This window comes from Schistocerca serialis, chromosome 7 (assembly GCF_023864345.2).
Source record: "Schistocerca serialis cubense isolate TAMUIC-IGC-003099 chromosome 7, iqSchSeri2.2, whole genome shotgun sequence".
NCBI lineage: Eukaryota > Metazoa > Arthropoda > Insecta > Orthoptera > Acrididae > Schistocerca > Schistocerca serialis.
Genome location: NC_064644.1, coordinates 213,187,196 through 213,214,446, shown reverse-complemented (window position 1 = coordinate 213,214,446; position 27,251 = coordinate 213,187,196). Strand labels below are relative to the sequence as shown.

At 42.3% G+C, this 27,251-nt stretch overlaps 1 protein-coding gene and 1 long non-coding RNA gene across 4 annotated transcripts in view; one reads left to right on the top strand and one right to left on the bottom strand.

Annotated features, from left to right (window-relative positions):
- Positions 1 to 5,430, bottom strand: part of LOC126412092 (uncharacterized) — a 152,693-nt gene extending 147,263 nt beyond the window's left edge. The window contains exon 1 of the long non-coding RNA XR_007575226.1: positions 5,349 to 5,430. This is a non-coding gene — a long non-coding RNA (uncharacterized LOC126412092). The remainder of the gene's footprint in view (positions 1 to 5,348) is intronic.
- The window catches only part of LOC126412091 (glutathione S-transferase D7-like), a 244,675-nt gene extending 218,994 nt beyond the window's left edge, over positions 1 to 25,681 (top strand). For all 3 annotated transcript variants that reach the window (XM_050081512.1, XM_050081511.1, XM_050081509.1), the window contains exons 5-6: positions 5,262 to 5,429; positions 25,230 to 25,681. In XM_050081512.1, the coding sequence (XP_049937469.1) occupies positions 5,262 to 5,429; positions 25,230 to 25,388 (327 nt within the window). In that variant the 3' untranslated portion in view covers positions 25,389 to 25,681. The remainder of the gene's footprint in view (positions 1 to 5,261; positions 5,430 to 25,229) is intronic.
- Positions 25,682 to 27,251: the final 1,570 nt, after the last annotated feature.

Genomic DNA, 27,251 nt, shown 5'->3' with positions numbered 1-27,251 from the left:
CTTGAACAGAAGCAATTCACAGAATTTATGTTCACACATGGTCGTAGGATTTGTCGACCTGGAAAAAGCGTTCGACATTGTAAAATGGTGGAAGATGTTAGAAATTCTGAGAAAAATAGGGGTAAGTTATGGGGAAAGATGAAGTGCTCGCACTAAAAAGGCCTAAGACAGCGATTTAGTCATTCGCCCCTACTGTTGAATCTGTACATTGAAGGACCAATGACGAAAATAAAAGAAAGGCTCAAGAGTGGAATTAAAATTCAAGGTGAAAACATGTCAGTGATAAGATTCGCAGATGACATTGCTATCATCAGTGAAAGTGTAGAAGAATCTGTTGAATGGAATGAACAGTCTAATGAGTATAGAATATGGTTTTAGAGTAAATTGAAGAAAGACGAAAGTAATGAGAAGTAGCAGAAATGAGAACAGCGAGGAACCTATCATCAGAATTGGTGATTACGAAGCAGTCGAAGTAAGGAATTCTGCTACCTAGGCAGCGAAATAACCAATAACGGACGGAGCAAGGAGGGGATAAAAAGCAGACTAGTACTGGCAAAAAGCGCATTTTTGCGCAAGAGAAGTGGCTATTATCAAACACAGGCCTTATTTTGAGGAAAAAATTTCTGATAATGTCCGTTTGGAGCGTAGCATTGTATGATAGTGAAACATTGATTGAGGAAGAAAGGACACAGAAGAGAACAGAAGCATTTGAGATATGGTGCTACAGAATAATGTTGAAAATTAGGTGGACTGATAATAAAGGTAAGGGATGAGGAGATACTGTGCAGAAACGGTGAGAAAAGGAATACATGGAAAACACTGACAAGAATGTAACTTGCTATGACATGGGCACTTACACGTTAGCTTACCAACATTTTAATAACAGGGGGACTGGCAAGGGCATCAGATGGTGACTCTATTGAATTATAATAAATATGAGGCACTCTCGAGCAGCATTCCCTGCATGTCTACATGATTAAGTCACTAACTTAAAGCTTGGTGAAAAGTGTTGGAAGTTGAGAATTGTGGAATATAAAGTCTGCAGCTGGCCGTATCTCGCCGGGCCGCCGTGGGCGGCAGGTAGCGGTCACCGGAAACGCGGGACAATACGGCGCTTTTGGGAGTAGCCCGGCATCCGGAGCCACCTGTGCTGGGCAACACGTGGCGAAGACGGGAATTTCGTTTGCCTAGGGGCGATATGACCTACTCGATCATTCGGTAGATCTCAGAAATGCCGTTGGAGGGATTTCGGCGATGGTAGAGCAAAAAATGTACAAATGTGTGTGAAATCTTATTGGACTTAAGTGCTAAGGTCATCAGTCCCTAAGCTTACACACTACTTAACCTAAATTATCCTAAGGACAAACACACACACCCATGCCCGAGAGAGGACTCGAACCTCTGCTGGGACCAGCCACACAGTCCCTGAGTGCAGCGCCCCAGACCGCTCGACTAATCCCGCGCGGCGATGATAGAGCGTTCGACATTTGCCGAAACCGGTTATTCTTCCGCCGTGTTTTTTTACGCGTGTGAGCCGGGAGAATTGTGGAGAGAGAGGACTTTGCCTTCAACCATCGAGCGGTACGGGCTTGGAGACGGCGTCTTGGCCATCGTCTAATACTGTCTGTATCGCAGCACTGCACCAACGCGTGTTCCGTGCAGAGTGGTGTGCTCAGAAGCGAGATTTTCACCAACGGTTAACCACTTCCATCAACTTACCTAATATTCTTGATCTAGTAGTTATCCTTGCTAGGTGCCGAGTATTTATCAACGCAGCTGCCAGTGAAACGGGCGTGTAATTGCAAATTGTTAATGTGCCATTCTCAGGAGTGTGTGGGTGGGCAAAGAAATTCACATTTTTTGTGAAAATTTTGTCAGTTGTGGGGAATATCAAATTAAAATACCAGTATTATAATCGAATTATCCACCTCATTGTAGCTAGCATTTACGCTGTCCCAGTAAGCTTTACATGTACTCTAGTCACTGCACAGCTTGCCCAGACGGGAAGGAAAGAAGGTTTGCGGTCTTCTATGTCAGCGACGGACAAATAAGCTTACAAGAAGAAAGGCCGGGTGGTAGGATTTCTGTTAAGAAATCAGGGAATAAGTTACACGATACTAGAGGGAACTGTAGACGGTAAAAGCTGTACAGGAAGACAGAGATTGGACTATATACAACAAATAACTGATGGCTTTGGTTGTAAGTGCTGCTCTGAGATGAAAAGGTTGGCACAGTAGAGAAATTTTTTGTGGGCTGCATCAAACCAGTCAGAAAAGACTAATGGCTCATTTAACATCCCCAGAAATGGAACAAAGGAACACTGCGATATGACTCAGTTTTCCCTCCCTTTAGAACAGAGACAAATTCTAAGAGGGGCATTCAGTAACACATGGAACAATTTTTTTTTTTTGGCAAATTTAAAATGGTGAAAAAATGTAGAATTTGTTGTGTAACATTAACTTCGACCCTACAGTTTAATGAAGTTCCGATAGGTGACGGCGCTGTACGTAGCCTTCATAATGGCTTTTCTAGCGGAGATGCATTCCAAGCAGAGACCTGTCATCGAGTTACCTATAGCAGAAAACCAGAGCATCGCAGGTATTCATAGGCGCTTGCAGGATGGCTACGGACCTGGCAATGAACAAAAGGTTGGTGGTCTTCGGCGAGGCATCTGCCGTCATCGCAGTAAGGTCACGTGAGATTGTCTGACCTACCGCGTGCTGCCCGGCCGCACACAGCTGTGACCCCTGCAATGTTGGGATGTGCGGCCACTCCCATTCGAGGTGATCGACGGATAACAATCAGATAGCTCGCCGCTCAAATGAACTCATCCACCAATTGGAGTACTGAAAGTTGTTTGTCCGCTGGGTTACTCGCACCCCAACAGAAGATCATAAAAGACCACGAAGGGCCATCTTGGATGTAACGAGGTTGATCGTGGCAATCGTTTGTCTAACATCGTCACAAGCTCCGACGTCGACCATTAGAGCAGTACTGTGCGGGCGTGCAGGCCCTCCCTTATAAGGTAGCGTAAGACAGTCGTATTGAAAGGAGTTTATGTTAAAAAATAGGGTTATGTAACCAAAAGAGAGGGTAATAACATGCCGTATGGCAATTCTGAACACAACCAACCTACTTCCAGAAAAAAGTGTTGCATTACTTATTGAGCGCCCCTCACACGTTAGGCTAAAATGGAAATGTCGTGTGACTAGGGCCTCCCATCGGGTAGACCGTTCGCCGGGTGCAAGTCTTTCAATTTGGCGCCACTTCGGCGACTTGCGCGTCGATGGGGATGAAATGGTAATGATTAGAACAACACAACACCCAGTCGCTGAGCGGAGAAAATCTCCGATCCAGCCGGGAATCGAACCCGGGCCCTGAGAATTGACATTCTGTCGCGCTGACCACTCAGCTACCAGGGGCGAACGTATGTTAGGCTGATTAGAGCAATTAATCAATTTCTCATTCAGGTACCTGCTCATGTAACCGGTCCCGGCTCTACTTATTTTGGTGCCGTAGACAAATGATGACGATAATTCTGGCGCAACGGTCTGGTGGAAGTCTTTCAATTGGTCGTCACTTTGGCGTCATGTGTGGAACTATAGTTTAACGTGGAATCGGATCACCTGTCGTTACTGCTGAGACTTCACATCACTGAGAGGTTAAGGGTATGTTAAAGGGAGTCTGAAGTATTCTGTGGTCCAACTGGGATTCGATCTCAAGACGTCTCGGTTTCCAGGCACGTGTCTTACCGTTAGACAACCAAACCTGAGAGGCAAGTAATATATGTGGCATTTGCTTCTCCTCAGACGATACCATTTGAACGCGGCCTTATGAGTCGAAAATCGATTCACGAAGTAAATTAATGCCGTAGAACGTTCACACTTCGCTCCTCTCAGAATTTCTTTCTTACCTGGTCCATCCATCTTAATTTGGGCTTTATAATATTCGGTATTATCTGAGGATGCCCTTTTAAGCAGAAAACTCGTTCACGAAATAAATTAATAGAGGCGAATATCCACTATTTATGTTTTTCATTGACAAATATGAAATTACTGTGCCCAACAGCGAAGGATGACTCCATTAACATGGCGCCTAATTATTCTTTAAAATAGTAGCTTCGACATTTCCCACTGTATATGCATTGTTACTGTTATTCTCTTTTAAAAAGTTCACAGATCCAACAACAAATTTTGTAAGGGAGAGTATGTTCTGTGATGTCAGCGCTAGAACATCGAGATTGTTAAACAGTCCTACATGAGTCCGGTTAATTAACATCATATATTATCTGTGACCTAAAATATTTTGTCATGGGATAATCTATGTAAAGTATTATAGCATGTTACATCAAGAAATGATAGTGTGAAAAACAGTTTCTGCGTATCACTGATGCTAATAATCTTACAGTTAAGGCAGCTGCATTCACCTTTTGGAGGAAGTCGTGAATACAAACCTTCCACCAGAGTTAAGAATCGGATATTCTGTAAAATACTTCAGTTAAAACTCAGTCTTTCAGTTGTGAATTAATATCTGTTTCTCTAAAGGACGTTATTAATTACAGTAGTCAGATCACATTTGAATCATCCTCAGTTACATTTGTGTTATTCACAAACAAAACAGCCATAGAGTTACCAGTTGCAAGTTGCAGGTTAAGACAGACAACTATCTTCTATGTGGAAAAGAAGCAGCCCTAGTGTGGGACCGTGAGGAATACTCTACGTTTCATTACTCGAGGGAGATGCTAGCTCATTTCCAGTGACTTGAAATGTTAAGGCTGTGGTCTGTATTCTATTATCCATATAAGAAAGATTGAAACAGCTGAATGCCTTACCTAATTATGTTCAAATGTATGATATACATAGTCAAAATCCTCTTTTTTCTTCGTAGAAGATACTTAATATTCATAGCTTTTTCTATCCATCCCTTTCAAATAAGGAGGAATATAACGTCCCATATGATCACCCAAAAACCAACAGCCAGACATTAACAACGATATATGTGCTCACGTGGCCAGCTTAGTTACTTGTATCGGAGGGTGTAGTTATAAAGTAATAAGTAAATCAGTAAAGTAGATTATGAATAAATTACGATGAGAACAGACACAATGTGCAAATGTAGAATCTTAAGTTTCCTATTTTCTGATTTCGTGTGAATGTCTGTATTTTTATGGACAGTGTCCAGTCATTATAAATATCCATTATTGTGTGTTCCGAAGTTTGTATACCTGTATATTATATTGCTAACGCTTTCATCAATTGCAGTATCCGGTTTTCTTCCTGGGGAAAAGAAATGTAGATGCGGACGCGAGAGATGCCATATACGAGGCTCTTGGAAACCTGGAGAAGTACCTGGAGCCAACTGGATGGGTAGCTGGAGACCATGCGACCTTGGCCGACATATCCTGCTCCGTTACAGTTGCCAGTCTGGAGGTAAGCTGCACCACAATGACGTCTCATTATCTTGAACAGCAGTACTTCTGTTAGAAAAATGGAAATACGAGCTGTTATGAAAAAGTTACCGATGTATTTGTATGTTGATTAAAATTATGTCTTACCTAGACCTTATTGTACATCTTTTCTGCCACTTTTGAAATGCGTCCTGGATGCCTGTCTTTGTTATGATGTTTAGTACCTCTGCGGTTCTGCTTAAGCCTCGTCCACTAAACAAAATCACTGCGCATTCAGTTTGATTTTCATTTTGGGAAAGTGTAAGGTGTCTTACGGAGCAAAGTCTGGGGATGAAGACGCGCAGAGAACAACTGTTACCTTCATTTTAGTGAAAAATTGCTGAATTACGTAGGCCGTATGCGGTCGTGCTTTTTTTGATGGAGAACCTAGTCGTTCGTACACCACTTCTATGGATGTTTCCGTTTATCTCCCTCCTCAATCTTCTTAGAACGTCGCGGTAGAACACTTTATTCACCACCTAGTCGAAGGGATGAACTCTTCATGAAGGTTCTCGTCAATATGCCACATCACCAAAGAATTAAATTTACTTTCGACTAGTCTAGTTTTTTTGGCCAAGATTAAGGAGAAGTCCTCCACTACACATGCTGTTTTTTTTTATTCGGGGTCATAGCCATTAACAAAACTTCTGTCACCGATAATGACCTTTGAAAGAAAGTTTGAGTCGTCTCGAAGGAGCTGTTTACGTTCCCTTCTACAGACTTCCACGCGATGTTGTTCTGATCAGCTTGTATCCATCGTGACACAAACTGCGCCGCAATTCTTCTCCTGTCAGTTCTACTAACAGAATACACTCAAACGTACGATACCTCAGGTCCCATTTGGTAAAGAGGTCTTAGACGGGCTGTCTACAATCTGGCAGTACCACACCTTCACTTCCGTGGAATTTTCTGGTGTGATGGCGATTGCAGACGTACCGAAGGGATCGTCATCATTGGGCGATATTCTCCAGTTTTTGTAATGCTTGTGCCAGTCGCAAAACTGTTTCTGGCCTAAGGCGCTGTTTCCAAAAGTTTTGGCCCGTTTCTGTAGTGATTTTTATAATTTTAAAAACAAAAATTTGTACAGACCAGTTGCACTTTCAGATCAGCCGTCGCAAACCGCAAAATTCACGGGAACACGACAATGAAAATGCTATCGCCAACAACTACCTAAACCAACCTGCTCGCAGTCGCTGATGATACTGATTCAAGAAAGATGTATGAAGAGAAACAGAGTGGTATTTCTGCGTACTCGTAACCATTTCAAAATTCAAATTCTGAGTACGTTTGGATACCATCTTATAACTTAGGAACGAGTCGAACAATTTTAACCAATCTTAATACGCAAAAGGTTTACTGTCTGGAAAAATATACTGTGGAGATGAGTTTCACTAGATCAGTACTAGTAGAGGTTGTGGGTAACAGTAGAGGAGTTACATGCCTGGAGCAATTTCACCCAAACACATGTACATGAAGTGGAAATAACTATCAATTAGGTAAGACATGTCTGTCACCTCTATGAGTGAGGAGGAGATGGTAAGGGTATCACAAATAGAAATAATCGGAAATATTTATGCTAGTATCAGGTCCACATATTTAAGGATCCGTAGTCTTATTGGTGAGAGCCACAATGATATTTGAATTGGGTTCAGTCGAACAGAACTATGCAAGATGTTTTGGAAATTTCCTAGGTTGGATGAGGCAGAAGAAGGTCGGAAAAAGGAATTTAAATGTTTGATGTCCAGTCGATGATAAGGTTATTAGAAACGGGCCACAGGAGATGGATGAGAAGGGAAATCATGCCATGTTTCTATGGGAACAATCCTGAAATTGGCATTAATCAATTGCGAGAAATCACTGAAAACCTAAATCATTGTGGCTGGATTCAGATTTTAACCATCATACTCCTGAATGTAAGCCTAATGTCTGAACCACAACCACTGTGCCAGCTCACTTATTGAGGAGATGAGAGCTATAATTGTTAATTGCTCCAAGATAATGTTACAGGGCTATTCTCTCTCTCCCTCCCCCCCTCTCTCTCTCTCTCTCTCTCTCCCTCTCTCTCTCTCTCTCTCTCTCTCTCTCTCTCTCTCTCTCTCACACACACACACACACACACAAATCGGTTAGGTACCCGCAAATGAGCTTCATAAGAAGCTTGTGTATGTTGAGGAGCTTGTCTCAGTTCATTTAAGTTTCTCTGGATGAATAGATTTGGAATGTTTCTTCGAAGAAGGGTGCCTTTGTAGAATCTTTATGTACTCGTATGTGGTAAGTATAGCTAACACTTGGTTCAAGAATCATAAAAGAAGGTTGTATACATGAAGAATCCTGGAGATACTAAAAGATATCAGATGGATTATATAATGGTAAGGCAGAGATTTAGGAACCAGGTTTTAAATTGTAGGACATTTCCAGGGGCAGATGTGGACTCTGACCACAATCTATTGGTTATGAACTGTAGATTAAAACTGAAGAAATTGCAAAAAGGTGGGAATTTAAGGAGATGGGACCTGGATAAACTGACTAAACCAGAGGTTGTACAGAGTTTCAGGGAGAGCATAAGGGAACAATTGAAGGGGATGGGGGAAAGAGATACAGTAGAAGACGAATGGGCAGCTCTGAGGGATGAAGTAGTGAAGGCAGCAGAGGATCAAGTAGGTAAAAAGACGAGGGCTAGTAGAAATCCTTGGGTAACAGAAGAAATATTGAATTTAATTGATGAAAGGAGAAAATATAAAAATGCAGTAAATGAAGCAGGCAAAAAGGAATACAAAAGTCTCAAAAATGATATCGACAGGAAGTGCAAAAGGGCTAAGCAGGCATGGCTAGAGAACAAATGTAAGGATGTAGAGGCTTATTTCACTAGGGGTAAGATAGATACAGCCTACAGGAAAATTAGAGAGACCTTTGGGGAAAAGAGAACCACTTGTGTGAATATCAAGAGCTCAGATGGAAGCCCAGTTCTAGGCAAAGAGGGGAAAGCAGAAAGGTGGAAGGAGTATATAGAGGGTCTATATAAGGGCGGTGTACTTGAGGACAATATTATGGAAATGGAAGAGGATGTAGATGAAGATGAAATGGGAGATACGGTACTGCGTGAAGAGTTTGACAGAGCACTGAAAGACCCGAGTCGAAACAAGACCCCGGGAGTAGACAACATTCCATTAGAACTACTGACGGCTTTGGGAAGGCCAGTCCTGACAAAACTCTACCATCTGATGAGCAAGATGTACGAGACAGGCGAAATACCCTCAGACTTCAAGAAGAATATAATAATTCCAATCCCAAAGATAGCAGGTGTTGACAGATGTGAAAATTACCGAACAATCAGTTTAATAAGTCACAGCTGCAAAATACTAACTCGAATTCTTTACAGACGAATGGAAAAACTGGTAGAAGCCGACCTCGGGGATGATCAGTTTGGATTCCGTAGAAATGTTGGAACACGTGAGGCAATACTGACCTTACGACTTACCTTAGAAGGAAGATTAAGGAAAGGCAAACCTACGTTTCTAGCATTTGTAGATTTAGAGAAAGGTTTGACAATGTTGACTGTAATACTCTCTTTCAAATTCTGAAGGTGGCAGGGGTAAAATACAGGGAGCAGAAACCAGATGGCAGTTATAAGAGTCGAGGGGCATGAAAGGGAAGCAGTGGTTGGGAAGGGAGTGAGACAGGGTTTTAGCCTCTCCCCGATGTTATTCAATCTGTATATTGAGCAAGCAGTAAAGGAAACAAAAGAAAAATTTGGGGTAGGTATTAAAATCCAGGGAGAAGAAATAAAAACTTTGAGGTTCGCCGATGACATTGTAATTCTGTCAGAGACAGCAAAGGACTTGGAAGAGCAGTTGAACGGAATGGACAGTGTCTTGAAAGGAGGATATAAGATGAACATCAAGAAAAGCAAAACGAGGATAATGGAATGTAGACGAATTAAGTCGGGTGATGCTGAGGGAATTAGATTAGGAAATGAGATACTTAAAGTAGTAAAGGAGTTTTGCTATTTGGGGAGCAAAATAACTGATGATGTTCGAAGTAGAGAGGATATAAAATGTAAACTGGCAATGGCAAGGAAAGCGTTTTTGAAGAAGAGAAATTTGTTAACGTCGAGTATAGATTTAAGTGTCAGGAAGTCGTTTCTGAAAGTATTTGTATGGAGTGTAGCCATGTATGAAAGTCAAATGTGGACGATAAACAGTTTGGACAAGAAGAGAATAGAAGCTTTCGAAGTGTGGTGCTACAGAAGAATGCTGAAGATAAGGTGGGTAGATCACGTAACTAATGAGGAGGTATTGAATAGGATTGGGGAGAATAGAAGTTTGTGGCACAACTTGACTAGAAGAAGGGACCAGTTTGTAGGACATGTCCTGAGGCATCAAGGGATCACAAATTTAGCATTGGAGGGCAGTATGGAGGGTAAAAATCGTAGAGGGAGACCAAGAAATGAATACATTGAACAGATTCAGAAGGATGTAGGTTGCAGTAGGTACTGGGTGATGAAGAAGCTTGTACAGGATAGAGTAGCATGGAGAGCTGCATCAAACCAGTCTCAGGACTGAAGACCACAACAACAACATGTGGTAAGTCTGCATCTATACGAATAACTTCTTATGGTAACCTCTAACCATGAGTGTACTATATGCGACCAAACTGTAAACATCGGTGCTATTCAAAACGCATGGCATTAGTTATGTAGTTGTAAAAACTGTAGGTGACAAATGTGGAAAGAAAATTACATTAAACAGTTCGAACAAGCGCAGAAATAGGACTGATCTCATGTTACAAGAAATACTATGAAGCCTCAATGAAAATGATTAAAAAATTAAATATTCTCTGTATGATGTCTAAAATTAACAATTCAGTTACCGCAGTTGAATATATGGCCAAAGTTAAAAGCGAAACCATAAAATCAGTTAAGAATGTGAGAATTTATTTACTACAAAGAAAGCTACGGAATAATGTGAAGGCACTCAAATGTGCTACATATGAATTAATCATGTCCTAGAAATAGTGCGTAAGATTAATTTGGACAGTTCAAAGGATAAAGAGACAGAATACGTACCAGAGGCCATGGCCAATACCATATACATACAACAAAACGGTTCAAATGGCTCTGAGCACTATGGGACTTAACATCTGAGGTCATCAGTCCTCTAGAACTTAGAACTACTTTAACCTAACTAACCTAAGGACATCACACACATCCATGCCCGAGGCAGGATTCGAACCTGCGACCGTAGCGGTCGCGCGGTTCCAGACTGAAGCGCCTAGAACCGCTCGGCCACACCGGCCGGCTTACATACAATATCTTACAGTTACTCGATTCTCTACTAATAAAAAGCAAAAACCCACGTTTGTTGTAGGTGTTTCACGTGTATTACTAAAGTTATTCTCTACAAATACACAAAATATGCAATACATCGCTATCACAGATAGACTGAGGCATACTGTTGTCAAATCTCCTGAAAAAAAGTGCTAAGATAAATGTAAATAATACTAGGCCAGGCTCATTGCTTGCGTTCTCCTCAAAGTTACTGGAAACAAGAGCGCACTTTTGATGGTTTTGTCGGGAGGGGGGAAGGGGGGAGGAGTAGACCAGGGGTATGGAGTCTTTTTAATATTTTAGAAGACGAATGGGGACTTTTAAGCAGCTATACAAACGTCCCAGTTCCGACCCTATTAAAAATCTGTGTAATACTGACTTAAATGATTTTCTTGAAAGAAAAACACCCGAGTACGCTATATTTTTTCTTTTCATCGTCCTACGTGCAGAAGGTTGCATTAATAAAGGCAAGGACTGGTCACAGTGGAACGTTATTTTCAGAATGGGTTGGCTGGTTTGGGGGAGGGGACCTAACAGCAATGTCTTCGGTCGCATCGGATTAGGAGAGGATGGGGAAGGAAGTCGGCCATGCCCTTTCAAAGGAACCATCCCGGCATTTGCTGGAAGCGATTTAGGGATCACGGAAAACCTAAATCAGGATGGCCGGACGCAGGTTTCAACCGTCGTCCCCCCGAATGGGAGTCCAGTGTGCTAACCACTGGGCCACCTCGATCGGTCAGGATGAGGAACAAAGAAATCACTGTAGGGGCGCCACAGGAAGATACTGGAACAATTCTTGTTACATCTGATTGATCTTCCATTATGTATTCAAGAAGCTGAAATAATTTTTTTCGCCGAGTATTATAATCAGGCTTAATGGAGAAATCTTGGTACCTGGAGATTGAAATACAATGTTCTTGAAAATTAGTATTTGTTTTTCAGTAAGTGGACTAACATTGTATTTATACAAGGTGTTTCACAACTAATGTTACGCACTTCTAGACGTTGTAGAGGGGACAGAGTGTCAAACTTACAGACGCCGGCGCCTGTAAATGTATATGCAGGGTAACAGTTATTGAACTATTTGTTAAAAAACCTAAATTAGTTACAAACTACGGCGTCCACATACTTTATTCAACGTATAAACGTCACTGCAGATATTTACATTTAAGTAATGACATGTCCGATATGCTTGTCATGATCGGCAATGATGTGGCGCAGACGAATAGCGAAATTCTACATGCTCCCCTGAAATGTCGACATCGATACCGTCGATGACTTCCTGAATGACTGTTTTCAGCTCAGCAATGGTTTTCGGGGTTATTGCTGTACATCTTTTTTTTAATATAACCCCACAAAAAGGGGTTGCATGTGTTCAGATCGGGAGAATATGGCGGTCAATCGAGGCAGATGCCAGTGGCTTCTGTGTACCCCAGAGCCAGAATGCCGTCCCCAGAGTGTTCCTTCAGGTCATGAAATACTCTCCTGCATCGATGAAGTCAAGCTCTTTCTTGCATGAAGCACAACTTGTAGATATCAGTGTGACTTTGGATTACAGGGATGAAATCGTCTTCCAAAACCTTCACGTACCGTTCGGTAGTCACCGTGTCACCAAGTAATATCGCAAAAGTTATTCCGTTACTGGACATTGCACACCACACAGCCACCCGTTGAGGGTGAAGAGACTTCTCCATCGCGCAGTGCGGATTTTCAGTCCCCCAGATGCGCCAATTTTGCATCCAAATGAAAGTGGGCTTCGTCGCTAAACCAAACCATACAGCGTGTACTGATTCTCACCATTCCCCGCGGCCATCCGTCCAGTCTGAACTCCTAACGTAAACGGTTCAGAATTTACGACGATCTTATTTCTTGTTGTTCAATAATTGTTACCCTGTATATACCGGGTGGTTCCGTGATGATGTTACAGACGTTCAAGGATGACGGAGAAGGATCAATGTGTTAATTTCAGGTAAGGACCACTGCACTGGTACTGAACGAGCCGAAAGTTATCAGTGAAAACCGTTCTGATATTTCTGACGCTGGAATACATGTACCAGTATTTGATTTTGGAGAGGATAAAGTAAGAACAGAAGTAATTGAAGGTGACCTCAAATCAGCAGTACATCTGCTAAACCATATATGTACAGAATATAGTCTTAAAACATCGTTACATAAGAATAAAGTTACAGTGTTTCAGGGTATATTCCCAGTATGGTCGGAAATAGAATTACCAACGAAATACGTCTCTGCTGTTATGATTTTGTTAATGGTATACATGCAAAGATGCACAGATTTCAGGAAATACGTGGTGCAATAAACGTAACACTTAGCTACAAAACCGGAAACTTTATAGAAATTAATCTTCATAAAACTATGTTTATGGAAGCGAGAGTTGCCTAAATAAAAATAAAGATGAGAGCAGAGATCTGATTATTGAGGAGAGAGAAGTGCTGCACAAGTAGAAATTTAATAAAGAATGAAAACACCTGAAATGAACTGAAGTAACTGGCTAATAACAATGACATAACTGATTGAACTGCAACCTAAAAGGAAGGTGGAACATTGGTTCTCCATGGAAATGATGAACATAAACTTTGTGAAGACCGATCAGAGAGGTTATGTGAATCCTATATGTGAGGTGAAGCTAAACATGGTGAAAATATTCCCCAGAGATTGAATGTTTCAGTAACAGCAAAAGGGAGTCGTGTACAATATTAATTACATAGCAGAGGTGTTTGGAACTAAAACTAATGGGTAACTGTCGATATTCAGACATGTCTCATTGTTCATAGTACGTCACGCATAGACTTACACTGGCTTCTCCCTACATCCATCAAGGGTATATTTTGTATACTTTGTCGCACCTGCATGGGTGGCATATCCTAACCAACAGGAAGTTTTAGTGAATTTCGAAAATGATTTTTTATACAATTTCAAATGTAAGTGCAGCTACTCATGGAGATCCAGCGTGGGCAATAGTTATCGTATAGCGGCGAAATTTGGTATATATGCTAATGCATTTATGTGGAACCGATTTACACTGGGAAATAATTAGTTCAAATTTTGGCCACCAGGTGCAGATCTGACGCTGTGCACTGCTTGTATGACAGTGTGACATCCACGCTGTCATTTGACAAGCCATAACGTGAGTGAACATTATGCTATCGAGAAGAGGGACCGCGTACTGTCAGTGACACTCTTTTGTGTGGACGGAAGCAATTACGGTGCTACTTCGAGAGAGTGTCGCCATCTGAAATCTCTGAGGAAAGGACCGATGTAGTTAAGTGGTTTAAAGAAGATTACAATGAAATTCGAAAACTCGGGTGAGCTTGGTGTGGCACCTGGAAGAGGAAGGTGTTCTATCCCAGTTTAAGTTATTGACGAGGTTGCTGTTGCTGTAACTGACCACACCACATGTGCCCCAAGCAGTGCTAGTGCTCGTGCAGTATCACGAAATCGTCAACAGTATGGAACGTTCTGCGGTCTACATCACACTGGTAAGAAGATCCACGTGGTCTAGCAATTGAAACGTTATGATCCGCGACAACGTTCTGATTTTGCTCTCCGGCTTCTGGCACGGATCGAAGTTGATGGTATATGGCCAGGCACATTTTAAACTACAGGCTGCAGTGAACACACAGAACTGCTGAATTTGGGGTACTGTTAAAGCCTTTGTTGTGCACAAGAGCCATTGCACTTGCCGTAGGTGACTATCTGGTGTGGATTCAGAAGCACGTTTAATTTCAGTCCGTTCCTCTTTGAAGGGAATACACCTAGAAGACCTGTCAGGTCGACCATGACATCTGCACGTTATCGAGACAGTGTATGATTTCTGCTTTCGAAGAGCGCTGCTGTGTCTAAATCACGCTTTGCAAACAAGATGGGGCAACACCTTATGTAACTCACCCATTCAAGGACGTAGCTAAAGGTGAGTGTCAGGACACCCATCCCCTCCATCACCTAAACGAAATTACACATGGCCTAGTTCCCATGTATTGGAACTGAAAAATATTTTGATTTTTAATCGTACAACGAAAAGGCGATATGCACTATTGATAGTCAGCAAGACCAGTGATAAATTTAAACTGTCTGTGCACCCATAGCACTATTTCTTTAATGTCAGTACTGCTATTACACTGTTGTTTATTTGCAGTGTTCAAAAATGGTTCAAATGGCTCTGAGCACTATGGGACTTAACTTCTGAGGTCATCAGTCCCCTAGAACTTAGAATTACTTAAACCTAACTAACCTAAGGACGTCACACACATCCGTGCCCGAGGCAGGATTCGAACCTGCGTCCGTAGCGGTCGAGCGGTTCCAGACTGTAGCGCCTAGAACCGCACGGCCACTCCGGCCGGCTTGCAGTGTTACATTTACACTTACACAATTATGATTTCGGCTTCAAAGTGCCATTATCACGTGTTTTAAGTGTTATATTGCCTGGGATGGCATACTGTATTAAAATACACTATTAGACGCATTCTCTAAGAGTCGATATTTCTTGACTGCAGTCAAGATGGTGTACACAGTAATGAAACAAAACAGTAGGCTCTGCCAGAAATATCGACTCTTAGACAATGTGTCTAATAGCGTTCTTTTAATGTGACAGTATGCCATTCCAGGCAATTTATAACACTTAAAACACTTGATAATGGCACTTTGAAGCCGAAATAATGATTGTGTAAGTGTAAATGTAACACTGTAAATAAACAACAGTCTAATGGCGGTACTGACTTTAAAGAAATATATTATGACTGTGGGCCCGCCTTATGAAAAAAAAATATCATGGAACTGAAAAAAAAATATCATGGAACTATTCGCTATCGCCCATATCCGTTTTAACCCAGACAAACTGCTGGCCTTGCTTGAGCTCAGCTATTGTTTTATTAATCAATTCAGCTCTTACTTGCAGTTGAATTTAATGTACGTGCTGCAGTTTCTGCTTTGGAAGAGAGCAGCTGCGTCTAAGCCACTGTTTTCATAGAAGATGAGGTAACACCCCATGTTACTCACCCGGTCAAGTAGGTAGCTGAAGTCCGCAGCTCGTGGTCGTGCGGTAGCGTTCTCGCTTCCCGCGCCCGGGTTCCCGGGTTCGATTCCCGGCGTGTCAGAGATTTTCTCTGCCTCGTGATGACTGGGTGTTGTGTGATGTCCTTAGGTTAGTGAGGTTTAAGTAGTTCTAAGTTCTAGGGGACTGATGACCATAGATGTTAAGTCCCATAGTGCTCAGAGCCATTTTTGAACGTAGCTAAAGGGGAGGAGGGTCCAGTGCGTCCGGAACCCCACCTCCTCAAATCAGCTAAATGAAATAACACATGGCCTATTTGCCATGTAGTGAAACTGAAAGATATTTTGATTTTTAATTGTACAACGAAAAAGGGATTTGCACTATCGATAGTCAGCAAGGCCAACTAAAGATTTAAACTATCTATTCATCCGTAGCAGTATTGCCTATCCCCCAGCCCCATTTTAGCCAAGACCTATTGATGGTCTTGTCTGATCTCAGTTATTGTTTTGCTAATCAGTTCAGTTCTTACTTGCTGTTGAATTTAATGTATGTGATACCGTTTATAGTTTTTGTGCTGTGTGCTGTTGTGATGGTTTCTAATTATGGATATGTTTGTAACAAGATAGAAGAGGAAAACCGCTTTTGATTCGTCTGCTGGCGTTATGTTGAGTCAAAAATAAGTACACACTACTGTAATAGCCTAATTACCTATCTACGGCAATTTTATGTTAGTACTGGAGTCGTTATGTGGTGGCTGGTAGAACTTTGAGATTGTGATATTTCAGTATTTCACAAAGCAGTGGAGTGGTACATATAATTAAAAATAACATATAATTAAAATCATTGCATGAAAACACACTTCGATTTTTCTCTGTTGCTCAAAAATCGCGGTAATCAATAAAAACTTCGGCCAAAAGGCGATAGTTGCATTTCTTTAAAAATTTTGCTCATTATTCTATCATGCCCAAATGGCAAAATATCGCCTAATTTGGTCATATGGGCGGTACTCAGTTATGGAAACCAGTTCCGGTACGGAAAGATGGGGTGAAATTTGTGGAGAGCAAAAGGGGTATGTGATGAGAGCACACTCTGTCGTTTGGCTCCTAAAATATTTTTTCACCGGGCTGCCCGAATTCGTCCGCGCCAACTGCCACTGCAATCCTCCCTCCCCCATTCGTCCAAAATTATTTATGCTCTTGTAATAGTCCATACATATTATAAAAATGTGTGTGTGTTTGTGTTTTCTTAAGGGACTTAATTGCTAAGGTCATCAGTTCCTAAGCTTACTCACTACTTAACCTAAATTATCCTCAGGACAAACACACACACCCATGCCCGAGGGAGGACTCGAACCTCCGCCGGGACCAGTCGCTCACTCCAGGACTGCAGCGCCTTAGACTGCTCGGCTAATTCCGCGCGGCGCAGCATTGTGTATGACTTTTAAATTTATTACTTCTTTGGTTCTAACTCAATGCGCAACACATTCTGTCGACAGTATCCACTTATGCCACTGAATGTACATGATTATAATATTTCTTCTCACTTTATCTCACGTAGATCAGGAGATATGACATCATAAACACCGAGATTCCGCATTAACACATTTGTATATCTAAGTTCCGCTGTCATACGTTGCTTACAGCCCAAACTGGACATCTGTGAGCACCTGCACTTTAATTATAGCCACATGATATAGTAATTTCACCGAGTAAATGGCAAGTAATGACTTCAGGCACACAGCCTAATGGAATGCAACTGTATATTTACTAATTATTCTTATGTTAAGAAACACACCAAAACATAAAACTTTACACCTAAAGTTTCTCTGTTATTTTAATTGGCATTACTTCACACTACATGTGCAACAGCAGTGATAACTGTTCAGCAGTTTACATCTATATCTACATTTATACTCCGCAAGCCACCCAACGGTGTGTGGCGGAGGGCACTTTACGTGCCACTGTCAATACGCCCCTTTCCTGTTCCAGTCGCGTATGGTTCGCGGGAAGAACGACTGTCTGAAAGCCTCCGTGCGCGCTCTAATCTCTCTAATTTTACATTCGTGATCTCCTCGGGAGGTATAAGTAGGGGGAAGCAATATATTCGATACCTCATCCAGAAACGCACCCTCTCAAAACCTGGCGAGCAAGCTACACCACGATGCAGAGCGCCTCTCTTGCAGAGTCTGCCGCTTGAGTTTGTTAAACATCTCCGTAACGCTATCACGGTTATCAAATAACCCTGTGACGAAACGCGCCGCTCTTCTTTGGATCTTCTCTATCTCCTCCGTCAACCCGATCTGGTACGGATCCCACACTGATGAGCAATACTCAAGTATAGGTCGAACGAGTGTTTTGTAAGCCACCTACTTTGTTGATGGACTACATTTTCTAAGGACTTTCCCAATGAATCTCAACCTGGTACCCGCCTTACCAATAATTAATTTTATATGATCATTCCACTTCAAATCGTTCCGCACGCATACTCCCAGATATTTTACAGAAGTAACTGCTACCAGTGTTTGTTCTGCTATCATATAATCATACAATAAAGGATCCTTCTTTCTATGTATTCGCAATACATTACATTTGTCTATGTTAAGGGTCAGTTGCCACTCCCTGCACCAAGTGCCTATCCGCTGCAGACCTTCCTCCATTTCGCTACAATTTTCTAATGCTGCAACTTCTCTGTATACTACAGCATCATCCGCGAAAAGCCGCATGGGATTTTTCCGACACTATCTACTAGGTCATTTATATATATTGTGAAAAGCAATGGTCCCATAACACTCTCCTGTGGCACGCCAGAGGTTACTTTAACGTCTGTAGACGTCTCTCCATTGATAACAACATGCTGTGTTCTGTTTGCTAAAAGCTCTTCAATCCAGCCACACAGCTGGTCTGATATTCCGTAGGCTCTTATTTTGTTTATCAGGCGACAGTGCGGAACTGTATCGAACGCCTTCCGGAAGTCAAGAAAAATAGCATCTACCTGGGAGCCTGTATCTAATATTTTCTGGGTCTCATGAACAAATACCTCCCCCCATGAACCATGGACCTTGCCGTTGGTGGGGAGGCTTGCATGCCTCAGCGATACAGATGGCCGTACCGTAGGTGCAACCACAACGGAGGGGTATCTGTTGAGAGGCCAGACAAACATGTGGTTCCTGAAGAGGGGCAGCAGCCTTTTCAGTAGTTGCAGGGGCAACAGTCTGGATAATTGACTGATTTGGCCTTGTAACATTAACCAAAACGGCCTTGCTGTGCTGGTACTGCGAACGGCTGAAAGCAAGGGGAAACTACAGCCGTAATTTTTCCCGAGGACATGCAGCTTTACTGTATGATTAAATGATAATGGCGTCCTCTTGGGTAAAATATTCCGGAGGTAAAATAGTCCCCCATTCGGATCTCCGGGCGGGGACTACTCAAGAGGACGTTGTTATCAGGAGAAAGAAAACTGGCGTTCTACGGATCGGAGCGTGGAATGTCAGATCCCTTAATCGGGCAGGTAGGTTAGAAAATTTAAAAAGGGAAATGGATAGGTTAAAGTTAGATATAGTGGGAATTAGTGAAGTTCGGTGGCAGGAGGAACAAGACTTTTGGTCAGGTGACTACAGGGTTATAAATACAAAATCAAATAGAGGTAATGCAGGAGTAGGTTTAATAATGAATAAAAAAATAGGAGTGCGGGTTAGCTACTACAAACAGCATAGTGAACGCATTATTGTGGCCAAGATAGACACAAAGCCCATGCCTACTACAGTAGTACAAGTTTATATGCCAACTAGCTCTGCAGATGATGAAGAAATTGATGAAATGTATGACGAGGTAAAAGAAATTATTCAGGTAGTGAAGGGAGACGAAAATTTAATAGTCATGGGTGACTGAAATTCGTCAGTAGAAAAAGGGAGAGAAGGAAACATAGTAGGTGAATATGGATTGGGGGGAAGAAATGAAAGAGGAAACCGCCTTGTAGAATTTTGCACAGAGCATTACTTAATCATAGCTAACACTTGGTTCAAGAATCATGAAAGAAGGTTGTATACCTGGAAGAATCCTGGAGATACTAAAAGGTATCAGATAGATTACATAATGGTAAGACAGAGATTTAGGAACCAGGTTTTAAATTGTAAGACATTTCCAGGGGCAGATGTGAATTCTGACCACAATCTATTGGTTATGAACTGCAGATTGAAACTGAAGAAACTGCAAAAAAGCGGGAATTTAAGGAGATGGGACCTGGATAAACTGACTAAACCAGAGGTTGTAGAGAGTTTCAGGGAGAGCATAAGGGAACAATTGACAGGAATGGGGGAAAGAAATACAGTAGAAGAAGAATGGGTAGCTCTGAGGGATGAAGTAGTGAAGGCAGCAGAGGATCAAGTAGGTAAAAAGACGAGGGCTAATAGAAATCCTTGGGTAACAGAAGAAATATTGAATTTAATTGACGAAAGGAGAAAATATAAAAATGCAGTAAATGAAGCAGGCAAAAAGGAATACAAACGTCTCAAAAATGAGATCGACAGGAAGTGCAAAATGGCTAAGCAGGGTTGGCTAGAGGACAAATGTAAGGATGTAGAGGCTTATTTCACTAGGGGTAAGATAGATACTGCCTACAGGAAAATTAAAGACACCTTTGGAGAGAAGAGAACCTCTTGTATGAATATCAAGAGCTCAGATGGCAAACCAGTTCTAAGCAAAGAAGGGAAGGCAGAAGGTGGAAGGAGTATATAGAGGGTCTATACAAGGGCGATGTACTTGAGGACAGTATTATGGAAATGGAAGAGGATGTAGATGAAGAAGAAATGGGAGATAAGATACTGCGTGAAGAGTCTGACAGAGCACTGAAAGACCTGAGTCGAAACAAGGCCCCGGGAGTAGACAACATTCCATTAGAACTACTGATGGCCTTGGGAGAGCCAGTCATGACAAAACTCTACCATCTGGTGAGCAAGATGTATGAGACAGGCGAAATACCCTCAGAATCCAAGAAGAATATAATAATTCAAATCGCAAAGAAAGCAGGTGTTGACAGATGTGAAAATTACCGAACTATCAGTTTAATAAGTCACAGCTGCAAAGTACTAACGCGAATTCTTTACAGACGAATGGAAAAACTGGTAGAAGCTGACCTCGGGGAAGATCAGTTTGGATTCCGTAGAAATGTTGGAACACGTGAGGCAATACTAACCTTACGACTTATCTTAGAAGAAAGATTAAGGAAAGGCAAACCTACGTTTCTAGCATTTGTAGACTTAGAGAAAGCTTTTGACAACGTTAACTGGAATACTCTCTTTGAAATTCTGAAGGTGGCAGGGGTAAAATACAGGGAGCGAAAGGCTATTTACAATTTGTACAGAAACCAAATGGCAGTTATAAGAGTCGAGGGGCATGAAAGGGAAGCAGTGGTTGGGAAAGGAGTGAGACAGGGTTGTAGCCTCTCCCCGATGTTATTCAATCTGTATATTGAGCAAGCAGTAAAGGAAACAAAAGAAAAATTCGGAGTAGGTATTAAAATTCATGGAGAAGAAGTAAAGTCTTTGAGGTCCGCCGATGACATTGTAATTCTGTCAGAGACAGCAAAGGACTTGGAAGAGCAGTTGAACGGAATGGACAGTGTCTTGAAAGGAGGATATAAGATGAAAATAAACAAAAGCAAAACGAGGATAATGGAATGTAGTCAAATAAAATCTGGTGATGCTGAGGGAATTAGATTAGGAAATGAGACACTTGCAGTAGTAAAGGAGTTTTGCTATTTAGGGAGTAAAATAACTGATGATGGTCGAAGTAGAGAGGAAATAAAGTGTAGACTGGCGGTGGCAAGGAAATCGTTTCTGAAGAAGAGAAATTTGTTAACATCGAGTATAGATTTAAGTGTGAGGAAGTCGTTTCTGAAAGTATTTGTATGGAGTGTAGCCATGTATGGAAGTGAAACATGGGCGATAACCAGTTTGGACAAGAAGAGAATAGAAGCTTTCGAAATGTGGTGCTACAGAAGAATGCTGAAGATAAGGTGGGTAGATCACGTAACTAATGAGGAGGTATTGAATAGGATTGGGGAGAAAAGAAGTTTGTGGCACAACTTGACTAGAAGAAGGGATCGGTTGGTAGGACATGTTTTGAGGCATCAAGGGATCACAAATTTAGTATTGGAGGGCAGCGTGATGGGTAAAAATCGTAGAGGGAGACCAAGAGATCAATACACTAAGCAGATTCAGAAGGATGTAGGTTGCAGTAGGTACTGGGAGATGAAGAAGCTTGCACAGGGTAGAGTAGCATGGAGAGCTGCATCAAACCAGTCTTAGGACTGAAGACCACAACAACAAGACAACATGAACAAATAAAGCGAGTTGGGTCCCACACGATCGCTGTTTCCGGAATCCATGTTGATTCCTACAGAGTAGATTTTGGGTTTCCAGAAACGACATGATACTCGAGCAAGAAACATGTTCTAAAATTCTACAACAGATCGACGTCAGAGATATAGGTCTGTAGTTTTGCGCATCTGCTCGACGACCCTTCTTGAAGACTGGGACTACCTGTGCTCTTTTCCAATCATTTGGAAACTTCCGTTCCTCTAGAGACTTGCGATACACGGCTGTTAGAAGGGGGGCAAGTTCTTTCGCGTACTCTGTGTAGAATCGAATTGGTATCCCGTCAGGTCCAGTGGACTTTCCTCTGTTGAGTGATTCCAGTTGCTTTTCTATTCCTTGGACACTTATTTCGATGTCAGCCATTTTTTCGTTTGTGCGAGGATTTAGAGAAGGAACTGCAGTGCGGTCTTCCTCTGTGAAACAGCTTTGGAAAAAGGTGTTTAGTATTTCAGCTTTACGCGTGTCATCCTCCGTTTCAATGCCACCATCATCCCGGAGTGTCTGGATATGCTGTTTCGAGCCACTTACTGATTTAACGTAAGACCAGAACTTCCTAGGATTTTCTGTCAAGTCGGTACATAGAATTTTACTTTCGAATTCACTGAACGCTTCACGCATAGCCCTGCTTACGCTAACTTTGACATCGTTTAGCTTCTGTTTGTCTGAGAGGTTTTGGCTGCATTTAAACTTGGAGTGAAGCTCTCTTTGCTTTCGCAGTAGTTTCCTAACTTTGTTGTTGTACCACGGTGGGTTTTTCCCGTCCCTCACAGTTTTACTCGGCACGTACCTGTCTAAAACACATTTTACGATTGCCTTGAACTTTTTCGATAAACACCCAACATTGTCAGTGTCGGAACAGAAATTTTCGTTTTGATCTGCCTTCTATTACTCTTGCTAAACAGATAAACCTTCCTCCCTTTTTTTATATTCCTACTAACTTCTATATTCAGGGATGCTGCAACGGCCTTATGATCACTGATTCCCTGTTCTGTACATACAGAGTCGAAAAGTTCGGGTCTGTTTGTTATCAGTAGGTCCAAGATGTTATCTCCACGAGTCGGTTCTCTGTTTAATTGCTCGAGGTAATTTTCGGATAGTGCACTCAGTATAATGTCACTCGACGCTCTGTCCCTACCACCCGTCCTAAACACCTGAGTGTCCCAGTCTATATTTGGTAAATTTAAATCTCCACCTAAGACTATAACATGCTGAGAAAATTTATGTGAAATGTATTCCAAATTTTCTCTCAGTTGTTCTGCCACTAATGCTGCTGAGTCGGGAGGTCGGTAAAAGGAGCCAATTATTAACCTAGCTCGGTTGTTGAGTGTAACCTCCACCCATAATAATTCACAGGAACTATCCACTTCTATTTCACTACAGGATAAACTACTACTAACAGCGACGAACACTCCACCAGCGGTTGCATGCAATCTATCCTTTCTAAACACCGTCTGTACCTTTGTAAAAAATTCGGCTGGATTTATCTCTGGCTTCAACCAGCTTTCTGTACCTATAACGGTTTCGGCTTCGATCTTTCTATCAGCGCTTGAAGTTCCGGTACTTTACCAACGCAGCTTCGACAGTTTACAATTACAATACCGATTGCTGCTTGGTCCCCGCATGTCCTGACTTTGCCCTGCACCCGTTGAGGCTGTTGCCCTTTCTGTACTTGCCCAAGGCCATCTAACCTAAAAAAACCGCCCAGCCCACGCCACATAACCCCTGCTACCCATGTAGCCGCTTGTTGCGTGTAGTGGACTCCTGACCTATCCAGCGGAACCCGAATCCCCACCACCCTATGACGCAAGTCGAGGAATCTGCAGCCCACACGGTCGCAGAACCGTCGCAGCCTCTGATTCAGACCCTCCACTCGGCTCTGTACCAAAGGTCCGCAGTCAGTCCTGTCGACGATGCTGCAGATGGTGAGCCCTGCTTTCATCCCGCTAGCGAGACTGGCAGTCTTCACCAAATCAGATAGCCGCCGGAAGCCAGAGAGGATTTCCTCGGATCCATAGCGACACACATCATTGGTGCCGACATGAGCGACCACCTGCAGATGGGTGCACCCTGTACCCTTCATGGCATCCGGAAGGGCCCTTTCCACATCTGGAATGACTCCCCCCGGTATGCACACGGAGTGCACATTGGTTTTCTTCCCCTCTCTTGCTGCCATATCCCTAAGGGGCCCCATTGCGCGCCTGACGTTGGAGCTCCCAACTACCAGTAAGCCCACCCTCTGCGACCGCCCGGATCTTGCAGACTGAGGGGCAACCTCTGGAACAGGGCAAGCAGCCATGTCAGGCCGAAGATCAGTATCAGCCTGAGACAGAGCCTGAAACCGGTTCGTCAGACAAACTGGAGAGGCCTTCCGTTCAGCCCTCCGGAATGTCTTACACCCCCTGCCACAACTTGAGACGACCTCCCACTCTACCACAGGTGAGGGGTCAGCCTCAATGCGGGCAGTATCCCGGGCAACCACAGTCGTAGTCCGATCGGGGGATGCGTGGGACGAGCTGGCCGTCCCCGACAAACCCCCATCCGGAGCCCCACAGTGATGCCCATTGGCAACAGCCTCAAGCTGTGTGACCGAAGCCAACACTGCCTGAAGCTGGGAGCGAAGGGATGCCAACTCAGCCTGCATCCGAACACAGCAGTTGCAGTCCCTATCCATGCCAAAAACTGTTGTGCAAAGAACGTCTGAACTAATCTACAGAGAGCGCAAACAAATCGACACAAAATTTAAACGGTTATTAAAATACAAGATTGCCTAGTAAATGCAGTAATGCTGCAACTTGCGCACTGCTGATACTGCTCGGCGGCGGAAGGAGACTACGCGATTTTACACTATTCAGGTACTAAAACGCGATGCTACAACTCTCAAATACTATAATACGCCCGAAATTTATGAATTAAACAATGCAAGTACCAAAAACACCCAAAGAAATTAAGAATTAAACTATGTAACAAATGAGTGAGTTAGGAGTATACGACTTGCTGCTGCAGCTGCTTATCCAACGACGGCACGGAGCACAGTTTAATGAGCAGAATCGTCATTACATATTTCTCTGTTCAACAGGCGATAGGAGTGGACATGAGTGCTTATCCGAAGATTCGTGACTGGCTGAAACGCTGCAGAAGCACATTCCGTGGCTACGAGGAAGCAAACGCGGAGGGCGAAAAACTTATCGGAGACGGCATCAAGAGCATCGTGGGGCCCAAGGCATACTTGAGATAGGTGTAACAGATTGTAACACATCTGACTTTTAATAAAAGGAACTTCATGAATTGCTACGGCAGTGCTGTCAGTGCTTTATTCTTGCAGAAAAATTTAGTTAAAAAAATCTTTAGACTGTACTGACAGCAGCGCTGTCCCTATTTTAAATAAATGAAAATATGTCTAACGTGACTCAAAGATGTAAGTGAGATTTGTTAATAAAGGAAAACAATTCCTGCTTGTGCCCATGGTCATTGTGAATATTTTGTGGATAAAACCGTCTGAATCCCTTAATAAATTTGTTTATGTATTCATTCTTTTGGCTACTGTTCTCATCATATGTCTGCATTTAAGATTAAAGAAACATAAAGAGCAACAGATATTTATTGAACATCAGCCAACAACACAGGAACAATTAAAAATATTTTTAAAAATGTGCACTCAGCAAAGACAATGTAGAACTTGCTAAACAAGGTTCAGTGGCAGTATTAAAAATGTATGCCTAATGCAGATGTCAACTAACAATTTGGTTCACAACATTATACAGGGTGAGTCACTCAACATTACCGCTGGATATATTTCGTAAACCACATCAAATACTGACGAATCGATTCCACAGACCGAACGTGAGGAGAGTGGCTAGTGTAATTGGTTAATAAAAACCATAAAAAAATGCACGGAAGTATGTTTTTTTAACACAAACCTACGTTTTTTTAAAATGGAACCCCGTTAGTTTTGTTAGCACATCTGAACATATAAACAAATACGTAATCAGTGCCGTTTGTTGCATTGTAAAATGTTATTTACATCCGGAGATATTGTAACCTAAAGTTGACGCTTGAGTACCACTCCTCCGCTGTTCGATCGTGTGTATCGGACAGCACCGAATTACGTAGGGATCCAAAGGGAACGGTGATGGACCTTAGGTAGAGAAGAGACTGGAACAGCACATTACGTCCACATACTAACACCTTTTTATTGGTCTTTTTCACTGACGTATATGTACATTACCATGAGGGGTGAGGTACACGTACACACGTGGTGTGCGTCAGTGAAAAAGACCAATAAAAAGGTGTTAGCATGTGGACGTAATGTGCTGTTCCAGTCTCTTCTCTACCATAAGGTCCATCACCGTTCCCTTTGGATCCCTACGTAATTCGGTGCTCTCCGATACATACGATCGAACAGCGGAGGAGTGGTACTCAAGTGTCAACTTTAGGTTACAATATCTCCGGATGTAATTAACATTTTACAATGCAACAAACGGCACTGATTACGTATTTGTTTATATGTTCAGATGTGCTAACAAAACTAACGTGGTTCCATTGTAAAAAACGTAGGTTTGTGTTAAAAAACATACTTCCTTGCATTTTTGTGTGGTTTGTATTAAACAATTACACTAGCCCCTCTCCTCACGTTCGGTCTGTGGAATCGATTTGTCAGTATTTGATGTGGTTTACGAAATATATCCAGCGGTAACGTTAGGTGACTCACCCTGTATAATGGTATAAGGTCTAGCCGACAGGTGGCGGTAGTTTGGGGGCCGTTGCTTTCAAATTTTATTAATTTTTTGTTCATACTTATCAAAAGACAAAAATTTTTACATTACAAAGATTCTAAGTCAAATTAATTGTGTTGTAGTATTTATATTGAATATTTGGAATACGGTGAAATATGTCACAAGACCTGCTCTCTGGGCAAGAGGATCGTGGAGGTTCAAGCATGACACATTGATGATGCACGATGGCGTCACCCGCTTGGGAAGAATGTCTTTGTTTGCTGTTGGTCAAACAAGGTTCTACCATACCCTGTATGTAGTAGCATGTGAAAACCTTTGCTGTGATTGGCTAAAACACTCGGCCCAGAAGCTCTCATGTGATGACA